The 17,951-nt window shown below is 34.9% G+C and overlaps 1 protein-coding gene and 1 long non-coding RNA gene across 14 annotated transcripts in view; one reads left to right on the top strand and one right to left on the bottom strand.

Moving 5' to 3' along the window:
• Positions 1-17,951, top strand: part of ARB2A (ARB2 cotranscriptional regulator A) — a 416,372-nt gene that overhangs the window by 14,364 nt on the left and 384,057 nt on the right. For 8 of the 13 annotated variants that reach the window (XM_085014061.1, XM_085014059.1, XM_085014058.1 and 5 more), the window contains one exon: positions 15,900-16,023. The exons of the other annotated variants lie outside the window; for them this stretch is intronic. Coding sequence is in view for 4 of the 8 variants with exons in the window: in XM_085014058.1 (XP_084870184.1) it covers positions 15,918-16,023 (106 nt within the window). In the remaining 4 variants the exon portion in view is untranslated. The remainder of the gene's footprint in view (positions 1-15,899; positions 16,024-17,951) is intronic. 13 annotated transcript variants of the gene reach the window in all.
• Positions 3,562-7,930, bottom strand: LOC146405648 (uncharacterized). Its single transcript, XR_014838367.1, has 2 exons — positions 5,922-7,930; positions 3,562-5,837 (listed from the first exon to the last, which is right to left on the bottom strand). It is a non-coding gene; the product is annotated as an uncharacterized LOC146405648 (long non-coding RNA).

Here is a 17,951-nt window from a genome sequence, read left to right as displayed (position 1 = left end):
TCTTTTTAAATTTTAATTATAGTTGATTTGCATTGTTCTGTCATTTTTCTGCTCTATGGCAAAGTGACCCAGTCATATATCTATACACACTCTTTCTCATATTATCTTTCATCATGTTCCATTACAAGTGATAGAACATAGTTTCCTGTGCTATAGGACCTCTTTGTCTATCCATTCTAAATGTAATAGTTTGCATCTATTAACCCTGAACTCCCAGTCTATCCTACTCCCTCACCTTCCCCCTTGGCGACCACAACTCAGCTATCCGTGTCTGTGAGTCTGTTTCTGTTTTGTAGATAGGTTCATCTGTGCCATATTTTATATTCCACATATAAGTGATATCATACAGTATCTGTATTTCACTTTCTGACGTATTTCACTTAGTATGAGAATCTCTGGTTCCATTCAGGTTGCTGCAAATGGCATTATTTTTATTTCTTTTATGGCTGAGTAGGATTTTTTTTTTTATATGTGCACATCTTCTTAATCCAATTTGTCCATGGATATTTAGGTTGTTTCCTTGTCTTGGTTATTGTGGATAGGGCTGCAATAAACATAGGGGTGCATGTATCTTTTTAAATGAGAGTATTGTCTGGATATATGCCCAAGAGTGGGATTGCTGGGTTATATGGTAATTCTACACTCAGTTTCCTGAGGAACCTCCATACTGTTTTCCATAATGGTTGTACCAATTACATACTCACAGGCAGTTCAGGAGGGTTCTCTTTTCTCCATACTCTATCCAGCATTTGTTATTTGTAGTCTTATTAATGATAGCCATTCTGTCTGGTGTGAGGTGTGATCTCATTGTAGTTTGTTTTTTGTTTTGTTTTGTTTTGCTTTTTAGGGTCACATCCATGGCATATGGAAGTTCCCAGGCTAGGGGTCTAATCAAAGCTGCAGCTGCCGGCCTATACCACAGCCACAGCAAAGTGGGATCTGAGCTGTGTCTGCGACCTTTATCACAGCTTATGGCAATGCTGGATCCTTAACCCACTGAGTGAGGCCAGGGATCAAACCTGCATCCTCATGGATCTTAGTATCGTTAACTGCCAAGCCATGAAGGGAGCTCCCCTCATTGTAGTTTTGATTGGTATTTCTCTAATAGCGATGTTGAGCATTTTCTTTTTTTTCATGTGCCTGTTGGCCATTGGTATGTCTTCTTTGGAGAAATGACTGTTTAGGTCATCTCCCCATTTTTCAGTTGGGTATTTGATTTTTTATTTTGCTGTTGAATTGTATGAGTTGTTTGCATATTTTTGCGATTAAGCCCTTGTTGGCTGCATCATTTGCAACTATTTTCTCCCATTCAGTAAGTTGTCTTGTGTGTGTGTGTGTGTGTGTGTGTGTGTGTGTGTGTGTGTGTGTGGTTTTCTTTCCTGTACAAAAACTTGTAAGTTTGATTAGGTCCCATTGGTTTATTTATTTTTTATTTCTATTGCCTTGGGAGACTGACTTAAGGAAACATTTGAATGGTTGATGTCGGAGAATGTTTTTCATATGTTCTCTCGTAGGAGTTTTATGATGTCTGTCTCATATTTAAGTCTTTAAGCCATTTTGAGTTTGTTTTTGTCCATGGTGTGTGGATGTGTTCTAGTTTCATTGATTTCCATACAGCTGCCAAGTTTTCCCAGCACCACTTGCTGAAAACATTGTCTTTTTCCCATTTTATATTCTTGCCTCCTTGATCAAAGATTAATTGACCATAGGTGTCTGGGTTTATTTATGGGTCCTGTATTCTGTTCTATTGGTCCACATGTCTGTTTTTGTACCAGTACCACACTGTCTTGATACTATAGTTTTGTAGTATTGTCTGAAGTCTGGGAGAGTTATGCCTCCTGCTTGGGTTTGTTGTTGTTTTTTTTTTTTTTTTCCTCCTCAGAATTGCTTTGGCTATTCTGGGTCTTTTGTGGTTCCATATAAAGTTTGGATTGTTTGTTCTAGTTCTGTGAGAAATATCATGGGTAATTTGATGGGGATTGCATTGAATCTGTAGATTGCTATGGATAGTATGGCCATTTTAACAGTATTAATTCTTCCAGTCCAGGACCATGGGATATCTTTCCATTACTTTGAACCCTCTTTAATTTCCTTGATTAATGTTTTATAGTTCTCAGCATGTAAGTCTTTCACCTCCTTGGTCAGGTTAATTCCTAGGTATTTAATTTTTTTGGGTGTGATTTAAAAAGGCACTGTATTTTTATGTTCTTTTTCTGGTATTTCATTGTTAGAGTACAGACATGCAACTGATTTCTGAATGTTAATCTTATGTCCTACTACTTTGCTGAATTTGTTCATCAGTTCAAGTAGTTTTTATGTGGACTCTTTAGGGTTTTCTATATATAGTATCATGTCATCTGCATACAGTGACAATTTTACCTCTTCTCTTCCAATTTGGATACTTTTTCTTTCTTCCTTTCTCCCTCCCTCTCCTTCTTTCCTTCCTTCTTTCTTATTGCTGTGGCTAGGACCTCCAATACTATGTTGATTAAAAGTGGTGAGAGTGGGCATCCATGTCTTATTCCAGATTTTAGTGGGAAGGCATTTTTCCGTTGAATATTATATTGACTGTGGGTTTGTCATAAATGGTTTTTATTATGTTAAGATATGTTCCCTCTATAACCTCTTTGGTAAGAGTTTTTTTTTTTGTATCATAAATGGATGTTGGACTTTGTCAAATGCTTTTTCTGCATTTATTAAATGATCCTGTGGTTTTTTATTTTGAATCTTTATTTAAACTTGTTTTAAACACTATCCTTGGGCTTAGTGTTCTGTAAAGGGCCAGCATTGGAGGTTTGCAGAATATTTTGATCCTTGTTATGTGTCTATGTGTGTGTAAAACCAAATTTCACATGAACAAATGTTAAAATACATGAATATTTTCATTAAAAACAAAACCAAACTAGTCAACCATATGAAGAGCAAGGCCACAAGTTTACAGGAGCTCTGCCAACATATGAATAGTTATATTTCAGGTAGTAACTTAGGGACTAAGTTGTACTTGAGGTCATATAGCAAAATTTGTGGCTAATATTTCAAATGAACAAAATATAGGCTTATTTAAAATCAAGTATAGGCCTTTAAATATATACTTAGACTAAGCTTTCATGATAATTCATTGTTAGTCTGGGCAGCTTTATAATTTTCTTTCTGGTAATTTGTATACCAATAAAGGATAGTTGAATCAACATCTGTTTTTCAGTGAAAGAAAGTTTAACTCATGCAGAAAAAGCAGTATTTTCAACATTTGTCATTTAAACAAATAGAAATGACTTTAACAAAATGTTATCTTCAAGCAAAGCACCAGATAAAATGTTTTATGCTTGTTTTATTCTCATTCTAACATCAAGTCCTCCCTCCAGTGGCTGCTGTTACAGCATTTTCCTTGTTTACCTTATTTTGGAAAAACAAGAGAAGTTATTTATTTATTTTTTCTCAGAATTAAAGCCCATTTTTGTTTCATGTTGAAAGACTGGCAGATTATTCTCTGTGGAAAATAGACCATTGTGACTAGATGAGCCTGTCCTTTGGTAGTCAAGGGGATAGATACTCTGAAGTGAATTCTTTTTCTTTCTTTCTTTTTTTTTTTTTTTTTTTGTCTTTTTAGGGCCACACCCGAGGCATTTGGAGGTTCTCAGGCTAGGTGTTGAATCAAAGCTGTAGCCACTGGCCTGTACCACAGCCACAGCAACACCAGATCCAAGCCATGTCTGCGACCTACACCACAGCTCATGGCACCAGATCCTTAACCCACTGAACAAGGCCAGGGATTGAAACTGTGTCCTCATGGATGCTAGTCAAATTTGTTTCTGCTGAGCCACAAGGGTAACTCCCGAAATGATTTCTTAGTCCTGATCTGTTATTTTTATTTTCATTTTGTCTTTTTAGGGGCTCACCCATGGCATGTGGAGGTTTCCAGGCTAGGAGTTGAATTGGAGCTGTTGCTGCCAGTGCAACATCAGATCTGAGCCACGTCTGCGACCTACACTGAGCTCACGGCAATGCTGTATCCTTAACCCACTGAGCAAGGCTAGGGGTCAAACCTGCATCCTCAAGGGTGCTATTCGGGTTCATTAACCACTGAGCCCTGACGGGAACTCCTAAATCCCCTTTTATAAATTGTAATAAAGGCAGTGCTACTAAAATTTATAAAAGGCAGTACTACTAAAATTAGTTAAAATACTCCATTTCTTTTAGTGTTTCTCTTTATCGTTTATTTTAAAATATGTTGCTGATAAATGAATATGATTATAGCATTAAGGTCCTATGTGTGACTATACACATATACTGATTCAAAAGTGGCCATTCTATATGTAATGTTTAAGTAAGTTATACACCATAATAATAAAATGTGCAGCTGTAAATTTGCCACTCGATCCATCATTCAAAACACTATCAACAGTGTGTCTATGTGTTTCTCCCCATTTTTGTACCTGCCACCTTCCCAGAGGTAACTACTACAATGAATTTTGTGTTTTTCTCTTAATTTTTCTTATTCTTTTTTATTGCCCAAATTGTGACATCAATAAATGGTTTTAGTTTAGTTTGCTTTTGATCGCTATATAAATGGTATTATAATGTGTGTAATTTTTTGTTTCTTGGTTGTTTACTTAATATTATTTTTGGATCTTTCATCCATATTTTTGAGTACAGTTGTGGTTTATTCACTTTTACTGCTATATACAATTCATTCTATTAATATACTGCAGTATATCTGCCCTGCTGTAATTAGGGAACAGTCTTTTCCAGCTGTGGCAACCAGATTCCAGGATGGCCCCCAATGATCTTTGTTTCTTGATATTCATGTCTTTATGTAGACCTTTCCTACATCAAATAAGGTTGTCCTCTGTGCTAGCAGAATATCAAGGAAGTGATGGTGAGAATTTTGCAGCTTTCTCCTTGTTCTCATGGCCCTGTCTCTCTGGAAAAAGCCATAAGCCATGGCTTGGTGATACTTAAGCAGACCCGTGAAGGAGCCCATGTGGGGAGGTCCTGAGACTTCTAGCAACAACCAGTGCCACCTAATTTATCTTTGTGAGTGAGGCACCTCTAGCTCCAGTCAGACTTTCATATGGTTGCAGGCCTTCACAGTATATCTTGACTGCAACCTTCTGAATCTGAACCAGAACCTCCCAGCTGAGCTGCTCCAAATTTCTGATCCATAGAAACTGTAGGACACTATAAATGTTTACTGTTTCTGGCACATTTTGAGGTAATTTGTTATGCAGCTATATATATAATGAATAAACCAGCTTTTTTGATATTTCCCGAACATTTTTATACCTGTCTCCTGATTCATATATACAAGACCAAGTAGTGGACCAAGATGTTAACTTACAAGTACGAGAATGTTTAACCTGGATATCTCAGGCCAGTTTTTTCAAAGCGGTTGTGTTAATTTATGGATTGATCAGCAATATGATTAAAAATCTGCATTATGCCCAATTCTTTTTAACTTTGAGTATTGTCATTTTTATATATTTTCTAGTCTAGGTAGTATAAAATAATTACTTTTTTAAAATAAATATCCAAATTGTATTTCCTGCCCCAACATCAAAGCAGTAGTCTTCTATATTGTCCCATAAGAAGTTTGGTTTTGCTTTTTGCATTTAGGCCCCTAATCCATTCAGAGTTAATATTTATCTATGGAGGGTGGTGGGTATCTAAGTTTGTTTTTTTACCATGTAGTTAACCAGTTGTTCCAATTATTGAAAAGTCCACCCTTTCTCCAGTGTTATGTCAGTGTTGTTCATCTCTGTCACAGAAATCTGGTATGTAAATCTGCTTTGGAGTTCTGTTCTATCAGTCAACTTCTTTATTCTAGTACTAACGATGTACTGTTTTTTTTTTTTTTTTTTTTTTTTTTTTTTTTTTTTTTTTTTTTTTTTTTTAAATTTTATTTTCCCACTGTAACGATGTACTGTTTTAATTACTGAGGTATCTGGTAAGGCAAGTCTTCCCATCATAATCTTCTTTTTTAGGAATGTCTTGGTTTTCTTAGTCTTCTTCCATATAATTTTTGAATTTGTTTTCAAGATTTGGGGAAAATCTCTTTTGGCTTTGAGTGGAATTATACTGAATCCATTTATCAAGTAGAGAAAATTTGATATTTTTACCATATTGAGTCTTTCTATCCATGAATATGGTATATCTCTTCATGTACTTTGGTCTTTTTTAATGTCTTTCAGTAACATTTTATCATCTTCTGCACATAGGTTTAACATAACTTTTGCTAGATGTATTAATACTCTAAGATATTTTTTGCTGTTATACAAGATGTCTTAAAAAAAACCTATGTTTTATAACTGATTGTTGCTGGTATTTATAAAAACACTATTTTTGTATGTAAATTGCTTTTGTCATTTTGATAAATTCTCTTTTTATTCCTAATAGTGTAGTTATTCTTATTTTTTCTTTATTTTTGAAAATCTTGCTTCTTGCTTCTTCTTGTTTTGATGTTGTTGTTTTAGATAATCATATCATCTGCAAATAATAACTTTGCTTTTCTATTTTTGATTCTTATACATTTTAAATTTATTTTTCATATCTTAGTATACTGGCTAGAATCTTCAAAAAACTTTGACTGTAAGTGGTAATAGTAAGGTGGTAATGACAGACATTTTTTCCTGGTAACTGATTTTAAAGAAAATGTTTTTAATAATTTACCATGGAGAGTAGCTTTACTATAAATTTTTTGAGCCTCTTTATCATGTTAAAGACATTCCTTTTTATTCCTAATTTGCTATGACTTCTCTTCCAAAAATGAGTATTAAATTTTGAATTTATCAAAAACTTTTCTTCAGATATTGAAGTTATTATGGTTTTCTTCCTTTATGCTAGTTTACTGAGTAACATTTGTAGATACTGTAGTGTTTTGTAATATAGTTTCCAAGTTTACTTGTTCTCAACAGGAGAGTCCCTCAGGGAACTTAGCTATAAAGTTGGAAGTAAAGTCTGCATGTAAAATTCTTCTCATCATCATAGGAAGGGATTCTACAACTTTGTGTTTATTAGACAATAGTAATGAAAGCTGCCTGGCATACAGTATTTAAGCATAGGTTAGTAACAAATGGCTTGGCATTACACACAGTGTCCTGGTGCTGACAACTTCAATCTGAGAGTTAACTTCCTCTAATTACTATGTGGCTAAGGGATGGTTGTTTTTTCTGGGAGAAAAATATTTTGTAGAAGCCAGGAGAATTCAGAGCCCTTTGCATTTGGAATAAGAGGAGTTTGCTGCCTCAAATCCTTTGTTAATATAGTCAAGTTATGAATTGTGTGCATTGTTTTCTGAGTAAAGTAAATAACCACTGTAACTAATATGATACTTTAAAAAGGTTATTCGAAGTTTCACATTTCTAATTCTCTTATTTAAGATCAGATACTTGTAGTATCACAGCAATAGAGAACCTCCCCAAATCTAGGTTCATCACCACTTGGTCCCAGGATGTGGGCATTATTGAAATATGGTACAAACATGAAGTTCTAGAAAGTACTATCACTTTATAAAGAATTGAGAAACTCTAGAAGCAAAAAAAAAAAAAAAAAAAAAAAAAATCATTCTTTCTGAAGGCCCTTAAGTGATAATATTCCCAGTTGTTAACACATCTAGGTAAAGTCAGGCTTCACAGCTATTTTCCACTTAGCTAAACAATATGGAGTGCACTGTCAGTGGACATTGGATGTAAGTGGTACTTAAATGCCTATTTGCAGTACAATTGTGGTCTCCACAAAGTTTAACTTTGCCATTAAATTTTATTGCTAGTGTTAACTCATATGGCTTATTGGGCTTAAGAGTAAATTGCTTAATTATGTGCTCAAGTTTTTCCTTCACTTTTTTTTCCCCTACAACATATGGCATGTTTCTGACTTTGAAGTAAGTTAGTATTATGTATGGGATCAGTTGCAGTAATAACCAAAATAAAAATAATAATACATTGCCACAGCTTGGATTTTTCACAGTCAGATACTGAGATAAAATTTGAAGTGCAAGATATTTATTCAAGATAAACACTTTTGAAAAGGAGGACAGCAGCATTGGCCAGAGGGAGAGGTTGAGCTAGAGACAGCCCTGCCAAAACTTAGGCCAACCCAGTGGCAGTGAGCTCTGGAGCAAATATTGCCAGTCAGGCTTGTCCTGTATCAGGGTGAAATGGGGGCCTTTTTTTCCCCACCTGGTTCAGTCACCTTCTGAGACAGTCAACCTGGGAAAGGCATGATCTTGCATGAGGCAACTCTGCACTGAGGCTGGGTCTGAAGTGGTGAACAGCTGGAAGCTGTTGGCTGACTATGCTTCCTGCTACTGAGCAGCAAGTTTGCTTTGGAGGGACATCTGAGGGGGGTGCACTTCACCTTAGGATCTTCCATATGAATATTGTGTTTTAAAATTTAGATTGAACCTTGAGTTCACAAAGTTGAGCTCGAGATGGTAGTAAGAGTATTTATGGAATGAGAAAATTTGATTCAGTCATTGTGAATATGTTATTACTGTAATTTCATGGTATTAACTACTTTTAAATCTTATGAAGATAGTTTCTGCTTGGTCAGTTTGGCCTGAAGTTATGCACATTATATAATATTAGTGATATTTTATCATTTACATTTACCGTAGAATTAGTCTCTTAAGTAGCTAATGACATTTAATTTGGTCCATATAAAACATACTGTTTGACACTTTTTTTCCTAATTTTTTTCCTTTTTTTTTTTTTTTTTTTTTTTTTTTTTTATAGAGGTCCACCCGTAGCATATGTTAAGTTCCCAGGCTAAGGGTTGAATCGAAGCTACAGCTGCCAGCCATAGCCACAGCCACAGCCACAGCCAGGCCAGATCCGAGGTGCATCTGCAACCTACACCATAGCTCAGAGCAACGCAAGATCCTTGACCCACTGAGAAAGACCAGGGATTGAACCTGCATCTTCATGGCTGCTAGTTGAGTTCCTTTCTGCTGTGCCATGACTGGAACTCCCTTTTTTTTCTCTTGAATATAGTTGATTTACAATGATTGAGGTGTACAGCAAAGTGATTCAGTTGTATATATATATACACACGTATATGTTGTATAACATGTACTATGTATATTATGCATATATATTCTTTTTCAGATTCTTTTTATTATAGGTTATTACAAGATATCAAATATAGTTCCCTGTGCTATACAGTAGGACCCTGATGTTTATTTTATATATAGTAGTGTGTATCTGTTAATCTCAGATTCTTTTTGTCCTTCCCTTTCTTTCCCCTTTAGACCATAAGTTTGTTTTCTATATGAGTCTATTTCTCTTTTTTTTTTCTGAATTTCAAATGTGAAATTTTATTTTTTTTCCCAAAAGCTGAACATCACAGTTTGATAATATACACACATACTGAAGGAATGCTGTTACTTTGATCATGTGTCTTGTCTCATAAGTAACATTTTTGCAAATCATTACTTTCTGTACTACAAATTAAGGAAACAGAAATAGCACTTCCTTAATCACTGTTTTACAACTTGTAAAACCAGAGATAATTGATTACATAGAGTTACATAACTTTAATATTGATTGTTTCTTTTTTTTAAAACAACCGTGTAACAGTATCAGTGTTCAAATTTTCCTAGTTGTTTTATTAATGTCTTTTTTAATTCAATGAATTTTATTATATTGATAGCTGTGCTACCATCATCACAACCTAATTTTACATTTCCATCCCAAACCCCAGCCCATGTTCTTCTAAAATTCTGAGCATACCTCCTTTTTGAGAATTATTTTGTTCTCTGACATAGTTCTGCTGTTTATGCTCCATATTATTAAAACTTCATAAAAGTTTACATAAATTATTTTTTCTTTTGAGGGGCTTCAGAATTGAGAACTATCTAAAAAATTGTCTTAGCCGTGTTTAATTTCTTAGGTTCAATTTTAGCATTGTATTGCAGACATTCCAAGGTTTTCATTCTAGCCTTGTTTGAGTTTCTATCTTTTTCCAGCTGAAAAGCAACATAATACCTAACTAGATGACTACCTGGGAACCTGTTAAAAAGGCACAGTAGTACAATATTAGTTTCTTTTAAAATCTCTGTGATGTCCCTTAACTTTTGACTCTTTTAGGTGCTTGATTTACCAAGTACTCTGCAGAATGATAGGGAGTAATTTTTATTTTTTTTTAGTTGTGCAACAAACTTGATGTTTAGTTTATTTGTTTCAATTCATTTCCAGTTTAAGGATTTTTTTTGGGGGGGTGGTCTTTTTTGTCTTTTTGAGGACCACACCCTCGGCATATGGAGGTTCCCAGGCTAGGGGTCTAATCAGAGCTGTAGCCACTGGCCTACACCAGAGCCCCAGTAATGTGAGATCCGAGCTGAGTCTGGGACCTACACCACAGCTCAAGGCAATGCCAGATCCTTAACCCGCTGAGTGAGGCCAGGGATCAAACCCGCATCCTCATGGTTCCTAGTTGGATTTGTTAACTACTGAACCATGATGGGAATGCCAAAGGATTATTTTTTCTTGATTTATTTAAAAATGTTTGTATTGAAGTATAATTGATTTACAATATTGTGTTAGTTTCAGTTGTGCAGCAGAGTGATTCAGTTATATGTATTTTTTCAGATTATTTCCATTAAAAGTTATGACAAGATATTGAATATGGTTCACAGTAAATCCTTGTTGCTTATTTATTTTATGTTTAATAGTTTGTGTCTCTTAATCCCATACTCCTAGTTTATCTATTCCTCCTTCTCTTTCCCCTTTAGTAACCATAAATTTGTTTTCTATGTCTGTGAGTCTGTTTCTGTTTTGTATATAGATTCATTTGTTTTATTTTTTAGGTTCAATGAATAAGTGATATCATATAATATTTGTCTTTCTCTGTCTAATTTGGTTCACTAAGTATAATATTCTGTTGGCCCATCCATGTTGCAGCAAATGACAATATTCCATTCTTTTTTATGGCTGAGGCATATTCCATTGTGACGGAGGTGATTTTTATCAAACTTAATTCTAAATATCAAACCAAATAGACTGAAACAATTTTGGTGAACACTTTTTGTCTGTGTATATGCAAATTAACTTCTGCCAGCTTGCCCAATCTCAAAATTGTAATACCTTCTACTAATATAAATTTCTACAGGAGAATGAAAACCTACTATACAATAAAGAAACTGGAATTGTTTTCCTAGTTGAGGTTGAGTGGTTTAACTCTACCAACCAGTTGAAAATGACCTAATAAGATAATGGAAGTGAAAGGACTTGGTCACTTTATGACTTAGATATGCATTTAGGAGATAGTTAGAATAGTGTTCTTCTTTGGATACAACTTTAATCTTAAATGAAGGTGGAATTTACGTACTTGAACTTTTCCAGGCATACATTTTAATAAGATTGAAAAATAATATAAACAAACTATATTAAAAATTAATTTAAATTCCATTATGGTTATGTTCATTATAGCCTTAGAAACTCAAGTCAACATAACAAGTATTTATTATGAGGCTTTATTGTTTATTCTAAGAATTCATCCAAATGATGCACATCGAAAGTTTCACATCCCTACAAGCTAGACTGATAAGGATATCATTTTGGGAGTTCCCGTCGTGGCGCAGTGGTTAACGAATCCGACTAGGAACCATGAGGTTGCAGGTTCGATCCCTGCCCTTGCTCAGTGGGTTAATGATCCAGTGTTGCCGTGAGCTGTGGTGTAGGCTGCAGACGCGGCTCAGATCCATCGTTGCTGTGGCTCTGGCATAGGCCAGCGGCTACAGCTCCAATTAAACCCCTAGCCTGGGATCCTCCATATGCCGCAGGAGCAGCCCAAGAAATGGTAAAAAAGACAAAAAAAAGGATATCATTTTGGAATTTTAGGGTAGTAATTGGAGCCAAATTATTTTTGATATTGTGTGAATTATTGATATTTATAGTGTAATTGATAGTTTGTAAAATGTTTTTGTCTACATTCTTTTGTATAATCTTCATACTCATCCTGTGAAGGGAAGTGCTATTTTCTTTTTTATTCCCATTATTAGGTTAAAGAAATTGTTACTTTCTCAAAATCACTCGGCTATTAGGTACTGGAATTGAGGTTAATATCCTGGATTTCTCATTCCAAACCTATTACATCATCTTGCTTGAGAAACTAAGGAGATATTTTAGAGGTGTGTGAATTGGAACAAAGTATTTGTACTCTGAGGTAAACCTTGATCCAAAGACATATTACATTCTCTGCAGAAGCCACCATTATCTAGGCACTGAGAGTCCACATTACCCTGGGCTTTGTCTTCCATGTCTGCTCCAGCCTGACGCCCTTATTCTTCTCTAGTCTCTTCCCTAGGGCCCATCACTCTGTGCGTGCGTGCATTCTCTCTCTCTCTCTCTCTCTCTCTCTCTCTCTCTCTCTCTCTCTCTCTCTCTCTCTTTCTGTCTCTCTCTCTGTCTCTCACACACACACACTCCAAAACATACTTTTTTTCACAGTGTTGTCTCAGAACTATAAATTGTCCAGGATTATTAAGAAGTAACCTTTGCTGATGAGCAACTTCTGAGTACCATGTATTTTTAAAGTGTAATTTGGGTAGATCTTTTGGCATTTCATAAATCTCTGGTACCGATACATTTACTGTGTTTTTGGTTGTGAGTAGTCTCGTGTGAACTGGGTTTCCAGAGCCTGACTTAGCATAGATTCTTTGGACCAAAGCAGATCCAGTAGTCCCAAGGGACTTAATCCAGTTTTAATTGTCCTGTGATATATTTTGTACTTTGATCATTACAATTCAGAATGTGAGATAGAAAGGCCTTCTCTTGCAAAATCATCTGTGTCTAGTTTCCTTTTTAATACCTGCCTCAAACAAACAAATGTAGGAAACTAAGGCTTCTGTGTATTTTCGTAAGTGCTCATGCCATATTTTGAGCAAACAGGGCAAATAAATACTCTGCTGTTTCATGTTCTGAAATACTGACTGGTAAATATTACACATGACAAGTTATTTATGGCTTTATTTATGCATAGTGGATTCTCTGTTGAAATCGTAGAAGGGAAAAAGATACGATAATTGCTTTGTGTAGTTCACAGAATGAAAGCGTAATCCGAGATGTTTTGAATCTAGTTTATACTGTAACCATTTCTAGGAAACCATATTTAAACAGCAGTGGTTATCATGAAGTATACAACATGTCAACTGTGTCCCAATTCACATCAGTAAAAACCTTCCACCGCTTTATTCCCTATAACCTAACCTCCATCAGATAATACTGAATAAACTATGTTGAGTGCACATATTAATATATATATATATATATATATATATATATATATATATATCTCAAATGTATCAAACAGCTTGCTGCCTGCATTTTCAGTAGTATATTTATCTGTGGTCATGCAGGTTATAACTCTGAATATTTATTAGGAAAACTAAATTGAGAATTTATAATATTCCTGATTTAGTTTTACCAGCTGTGCCACAGCCAAGGAAAATAACTTGAGAGGATAAAAATCTAACAGTGAATAAGAAAGCGATAAACAAATTGCTTTTGCTTCATTCTTACCTGATTTGCATCTGCTCCTATAAGGTTTAGGGTCAAAGATAGTGATTAGTAGTCTCCTAACTTACATATCACCGCTTCAGTGGATTGCGGTGTTTGTTTTTAGGTTGTTTCATGTAACATAAGCATGATGATTACTAATTAGTATTTGATCTTGGGAGTCTTGAAAATGATACTCTAACGTGTGAATTGTATTTTTTTTCCCCTCTGCCTTTTACTCATTTATTTGTGAGTTTGACAAATATCCATTGAGCTCCAAATGTACCAGACTTTGTGCTAGGGACAGAGATGATACCTATCCTCAGCGAGATAAAAGTCTAAACGGGGAATGAGTTATTGAACATGGTATAGTACTTAAAGCATTTGTTTCAAGATTTATTGAGATGTAATATATAACATATAACATTATGTACATTTAAGACATAATGTGATGATTTGACTTGTGTACATATTGCAAAATGACCACAATAAGGTTAGTTAACATATGTGTCACCTCACATAGTTACTTTGTGTGTGGTAAGAACTTTTAAGTTATACTCTCTTAGCAGCTTTTAACTATACAACACAATATTGTTAACTACAGTCAACATGCTGTTATATTAGATCCCCAGAATTTTGAAATGTTAATCTGAAAAATGAATCTAGCATCAAACTATTTTATAATTTTACCTTCAGTGAAACAATCATAATGAAATAATCATATAAGTTATTCCACTTAGAAGTTAGACAATTTGAAGCCAGTGAAAAATAACCTAACAGCTTATGTTTAGAAGAACACTGAATTGGCAAAGGTATAAGTGAATTTACAGAGTTTTGAGTTACCTGATCAGGGAAGAAAAATAACTGTTTCATACTAAGTGAAAATGCTTTCCCAGTCAAAAATAATCTCATATTCTAGCTGTTTGTAGCTTAGGAAACCTCACATTACTGAGAAGCAATAATCCTGCTACCAATAGTAATAATCAGCTATAAACCTTCTATAATATTGGTTCTCAATCACTGTTATATGAGCTATATTTTATAAATGAGGAAAATGAAGATTTCGAATATTAAGTGACTTTTCCTTGGCCACAGAGCTATTAAGTGGTGAAGCTAGGATACATTTACAACAATAAAATATATATATATATAAACCAACATATATTGGGTACTTAATTGTGCATCAGGCACTATACTAAATGTTTTGCATTTAACCTGACTGTAACACTGTGAGGGAAGCGTTATCATTTCCACTTTACAAATGCGGAAAGTGGGGCCCAGAGAAGTTAAATAATTCGTCAAGAGCATATGGCTTTGTGGTGGTAGAGCCAGAGGGTCCTTCTTCTTATACTACCCCACCTACGGTTAGAATTTAGATTAGGACAGCATTGGAACATTCATAGCTTAAAAATATTATTTTCAGTATTATTATTATTTTTAAGCATTTTCTGCTGTACTCTGCTGATTATAAATATGCCTCAGTTTTTAAAGATATTTGTAAAATATTCCTCTGAGTGGAAACTCAAGTTTGCTTTTTGAGTAGTAAGTAAATTAGAGAGATATTCAATCTTGTTTATCACAGTTTTTGTGTAATTTCATTAACAGTTATGGATTGATTAGTTTATTTTACTTTAGTTTTCTCCATTGTATGAGTTGCATTTTTTTTTTTTAAACTTGAGAAATAGTGGGGTTTTTTGGTTTGTTTCCTGTTTGTGGGCACCCTGGGAGAAACTATTTATAGTTTAAATGCCATCCTTTTGGCCAAAGAAGAGCAGAATTAGATTTTAATAAATTGTAATTTTATGTTATATTTACTGGAGTGCCATTTATGGCTTCCAGACACTCCAGACAAAAGCCCTTTTCTTTTTTAAAAGGGCTAATTTTTTTTCCTCTTAAAGTTGTATTTTGAATTACACTAAAGATAATTCATGTATTTTTCCCCTTCTGCCTGCGTGTTTCAGAAGGAAAACATTCAGAACTTGTACATGACACATGCTTACAGTTTATTTTAAAAGAAATTTCGTTTTTTAAAAAATTTGATGGAGATGTTTTAGAAAACATTAGATGATAGAGTACTGAGCCTAAATAGTAAATTTAGCTACATTCAATTCAGTAACGTTAGTTTCTGTATGTATAACGTATTTCGTTTGGTGATATGAAAGACATCAAGATGACAAAAACTTGATACCTCTATCCTGGGACTTGTAATCTGTTAGCTGACCCAGACAAATACATAAATAACTATAAGGCAAGGCAAGCTATCTATGATATGTACTGTGGTATAGGCATCAACAAAGTGCAGTGGGAAATCAGGATAGAGAGATTAATCCCAACTGGGAGGATCTAGGACATTCTCTTGGAGCAGATAGGATCGAGTAGAGCTTAATTTATTGCTTTCATTCATTCTAGACTATCTTCTGAAGATTGATGTCTATTTGCTTGAGCTCTTTAATTTTGTTGCCAATTTGGATAAGCATGGCACAAATCCAGCAGGGAGGTCCAGATGAAAAAGAAAAGACAACAGCACTCAAAGGTACATACTTAATTTGCTTTTGCAGGATATTTTCATTGCGCCTAATGAAGGTATAGGAATATTTAGGTGACTGTATATTCATTTCAATTCTAAAATAAGAATGTCAGTATTTAATCTGTTTGTAAATGTATCCCTTACAGCAACAACCTCAGTGTCTGAGATGTAGTATGTATTAAGTAAATAAATCATAGAATCATGTAATTTTGCAGCTGTAAGATTTCTTAATGCCTCTCTTATTCAAGGTCATGTATTTAATGATAAAACTAACACTAAAGGTCTCTTGAGTCAACACTAGTGCTCTTACCATATTTTTGTTGTTTGAAATGTCATACTAGGTTAGGATAATGATCTGCCTAATTCTGTATTCTGTTTTCATGTCATTGGCACTAGGGGTATTTTATGAGAAGCTCTCCATAAAAAGGAATTTGCCTTAGACTTCTTTTGTGAATTTGGGTGCCATTAATTAGATTAAGAAAAGTATGGGAAAAGCGGGTTATGGTGGCAGTGTTGGGAAGTAAGAGTTAGGTTTTAGATATATTAAATGTTAAGCTGAAATGCCACTTAAACATCTGGAGAAGTTGAGTGTGGAGTTTGGGATAGCATTTGGGTTGGAGGTAAAAGTTTTGGGAATCGTTACAAAGAGATAATGATTAAAGTCATGGTCCTGGAGTTCCCGTTGTGGCGCAGTGGTTAACGAATCCGACGAGGAACCATGAGGTTGCGGGTTCCGTCCCTGCCCTTGCTCAGTGGGTTAATGATCCGGCGTTGCCGTGAGCTGTGGTGTAGGTTGCAGACGCGGCTCGAATCCCACGTTGCTGTGGCTCTGGCATAGGCCAGTAGCTACAGCTCCGATTCAACCCCTAGCCTGGGAACCTCCATATGCCGCGGGAGCAGCCCAAGAAATAGCAAAAAGACAAAAAAAAATAAATAAATAAAGTCATGGTCCTAATTGAGATTACGAGGGATGTCACTGTAGCTAGAAAGAGAAAAGGTCTGCAGATTGAACCCTGGGGGGTCTTGACCTTAGGGTCAGGAAGTTGAGGAAGAACCAGCAGAAGAGGATGAAAATCATACTAGTTAAGACAGACTGAGAACTAGGAGCAAGAGAGAGATCCTCAATACCTACTGAAGAAAATGGGAATACTTAATTTGTTATAATCATAAAGCAGGTTAGATGAGGACTGAGAATTTACTTTTGGATTTGATAATCTTCACAGAAAGTGTTTCAGTGAATTGATGGAAATGAAAGTTGTATAGGGGAACTTCAGAAGACAGTGGGAAGAGAGGAATTGGAGACAGTTATAGACAACTCTATAGAAGGTTTTGCTACATGTATGTATGCTGCTGGGAATCACAAGTACACTCAGAATAATGGTTAATTTAGGAAAGAGGACAAGGAATGTGTGTTTCCATCTAAATGGACTCACTGGGTTTCTACCTAGATAGCTTTTGTGCATCTTCATCCCTACTTGATAATATGAAATTTAATCTCTCAAGTTGTGGTTCTAATATGTATTTCTACAAGCAGTATATAAAAGTTTAGATTGATTTCCTGGATTTTAGAGGTAGTACAGTGATGTTAAAAGAGTATGAATAGAGTCTAAAGATAGAACTATGTGGATTCAAACTCAGGATTTCCCACTTGCTATTAACAAATTGCTTAACTTCTCTGAATCTTTTTCTTCATTGGTACAATAGGAATAAGAATGCTTAGCACACATGAGCATGTAATGATTAATGAAGCAGTCAAATTGAAATTATTAGAAGATAAAATTTCAAATGCATAGTAGAGTGTATTTTAGAACACATTGACAAAATAAATAAAACTTTATATTCCTAAAACAGTCCTATTTATCAGTTGTTTTTTTTTCTTTTATGGATTGTGCCTTCGGTGTCATGTCTAGGAACTCTTTGTTTAGCCCTGCTTT

The sequence above is a fragment of the Sus scrofa genome, chromosome 2 (genome assembly GCF_054392235.1).
Source record: "Sus scrofa isolate SSC_HxYL_T2T_F1_AM1 chromosome 2, Sscrofa_HxYL_maternal_Yorkshire_Landrace_v2.0, whole genome shotgun sequence".
In the NCBI taxonomy this organism is placed as follows: Eukaryota; Metazoa; Chordata; class Mammalia; order Artiodactyla; family Suidae; genus Sus; species Sus scrofa.
The sequence above is the reverse complement of the archived record's forward strand: the minus strand, read 5'-3'. Positions and strand labels throughout refer to the sequence as shown.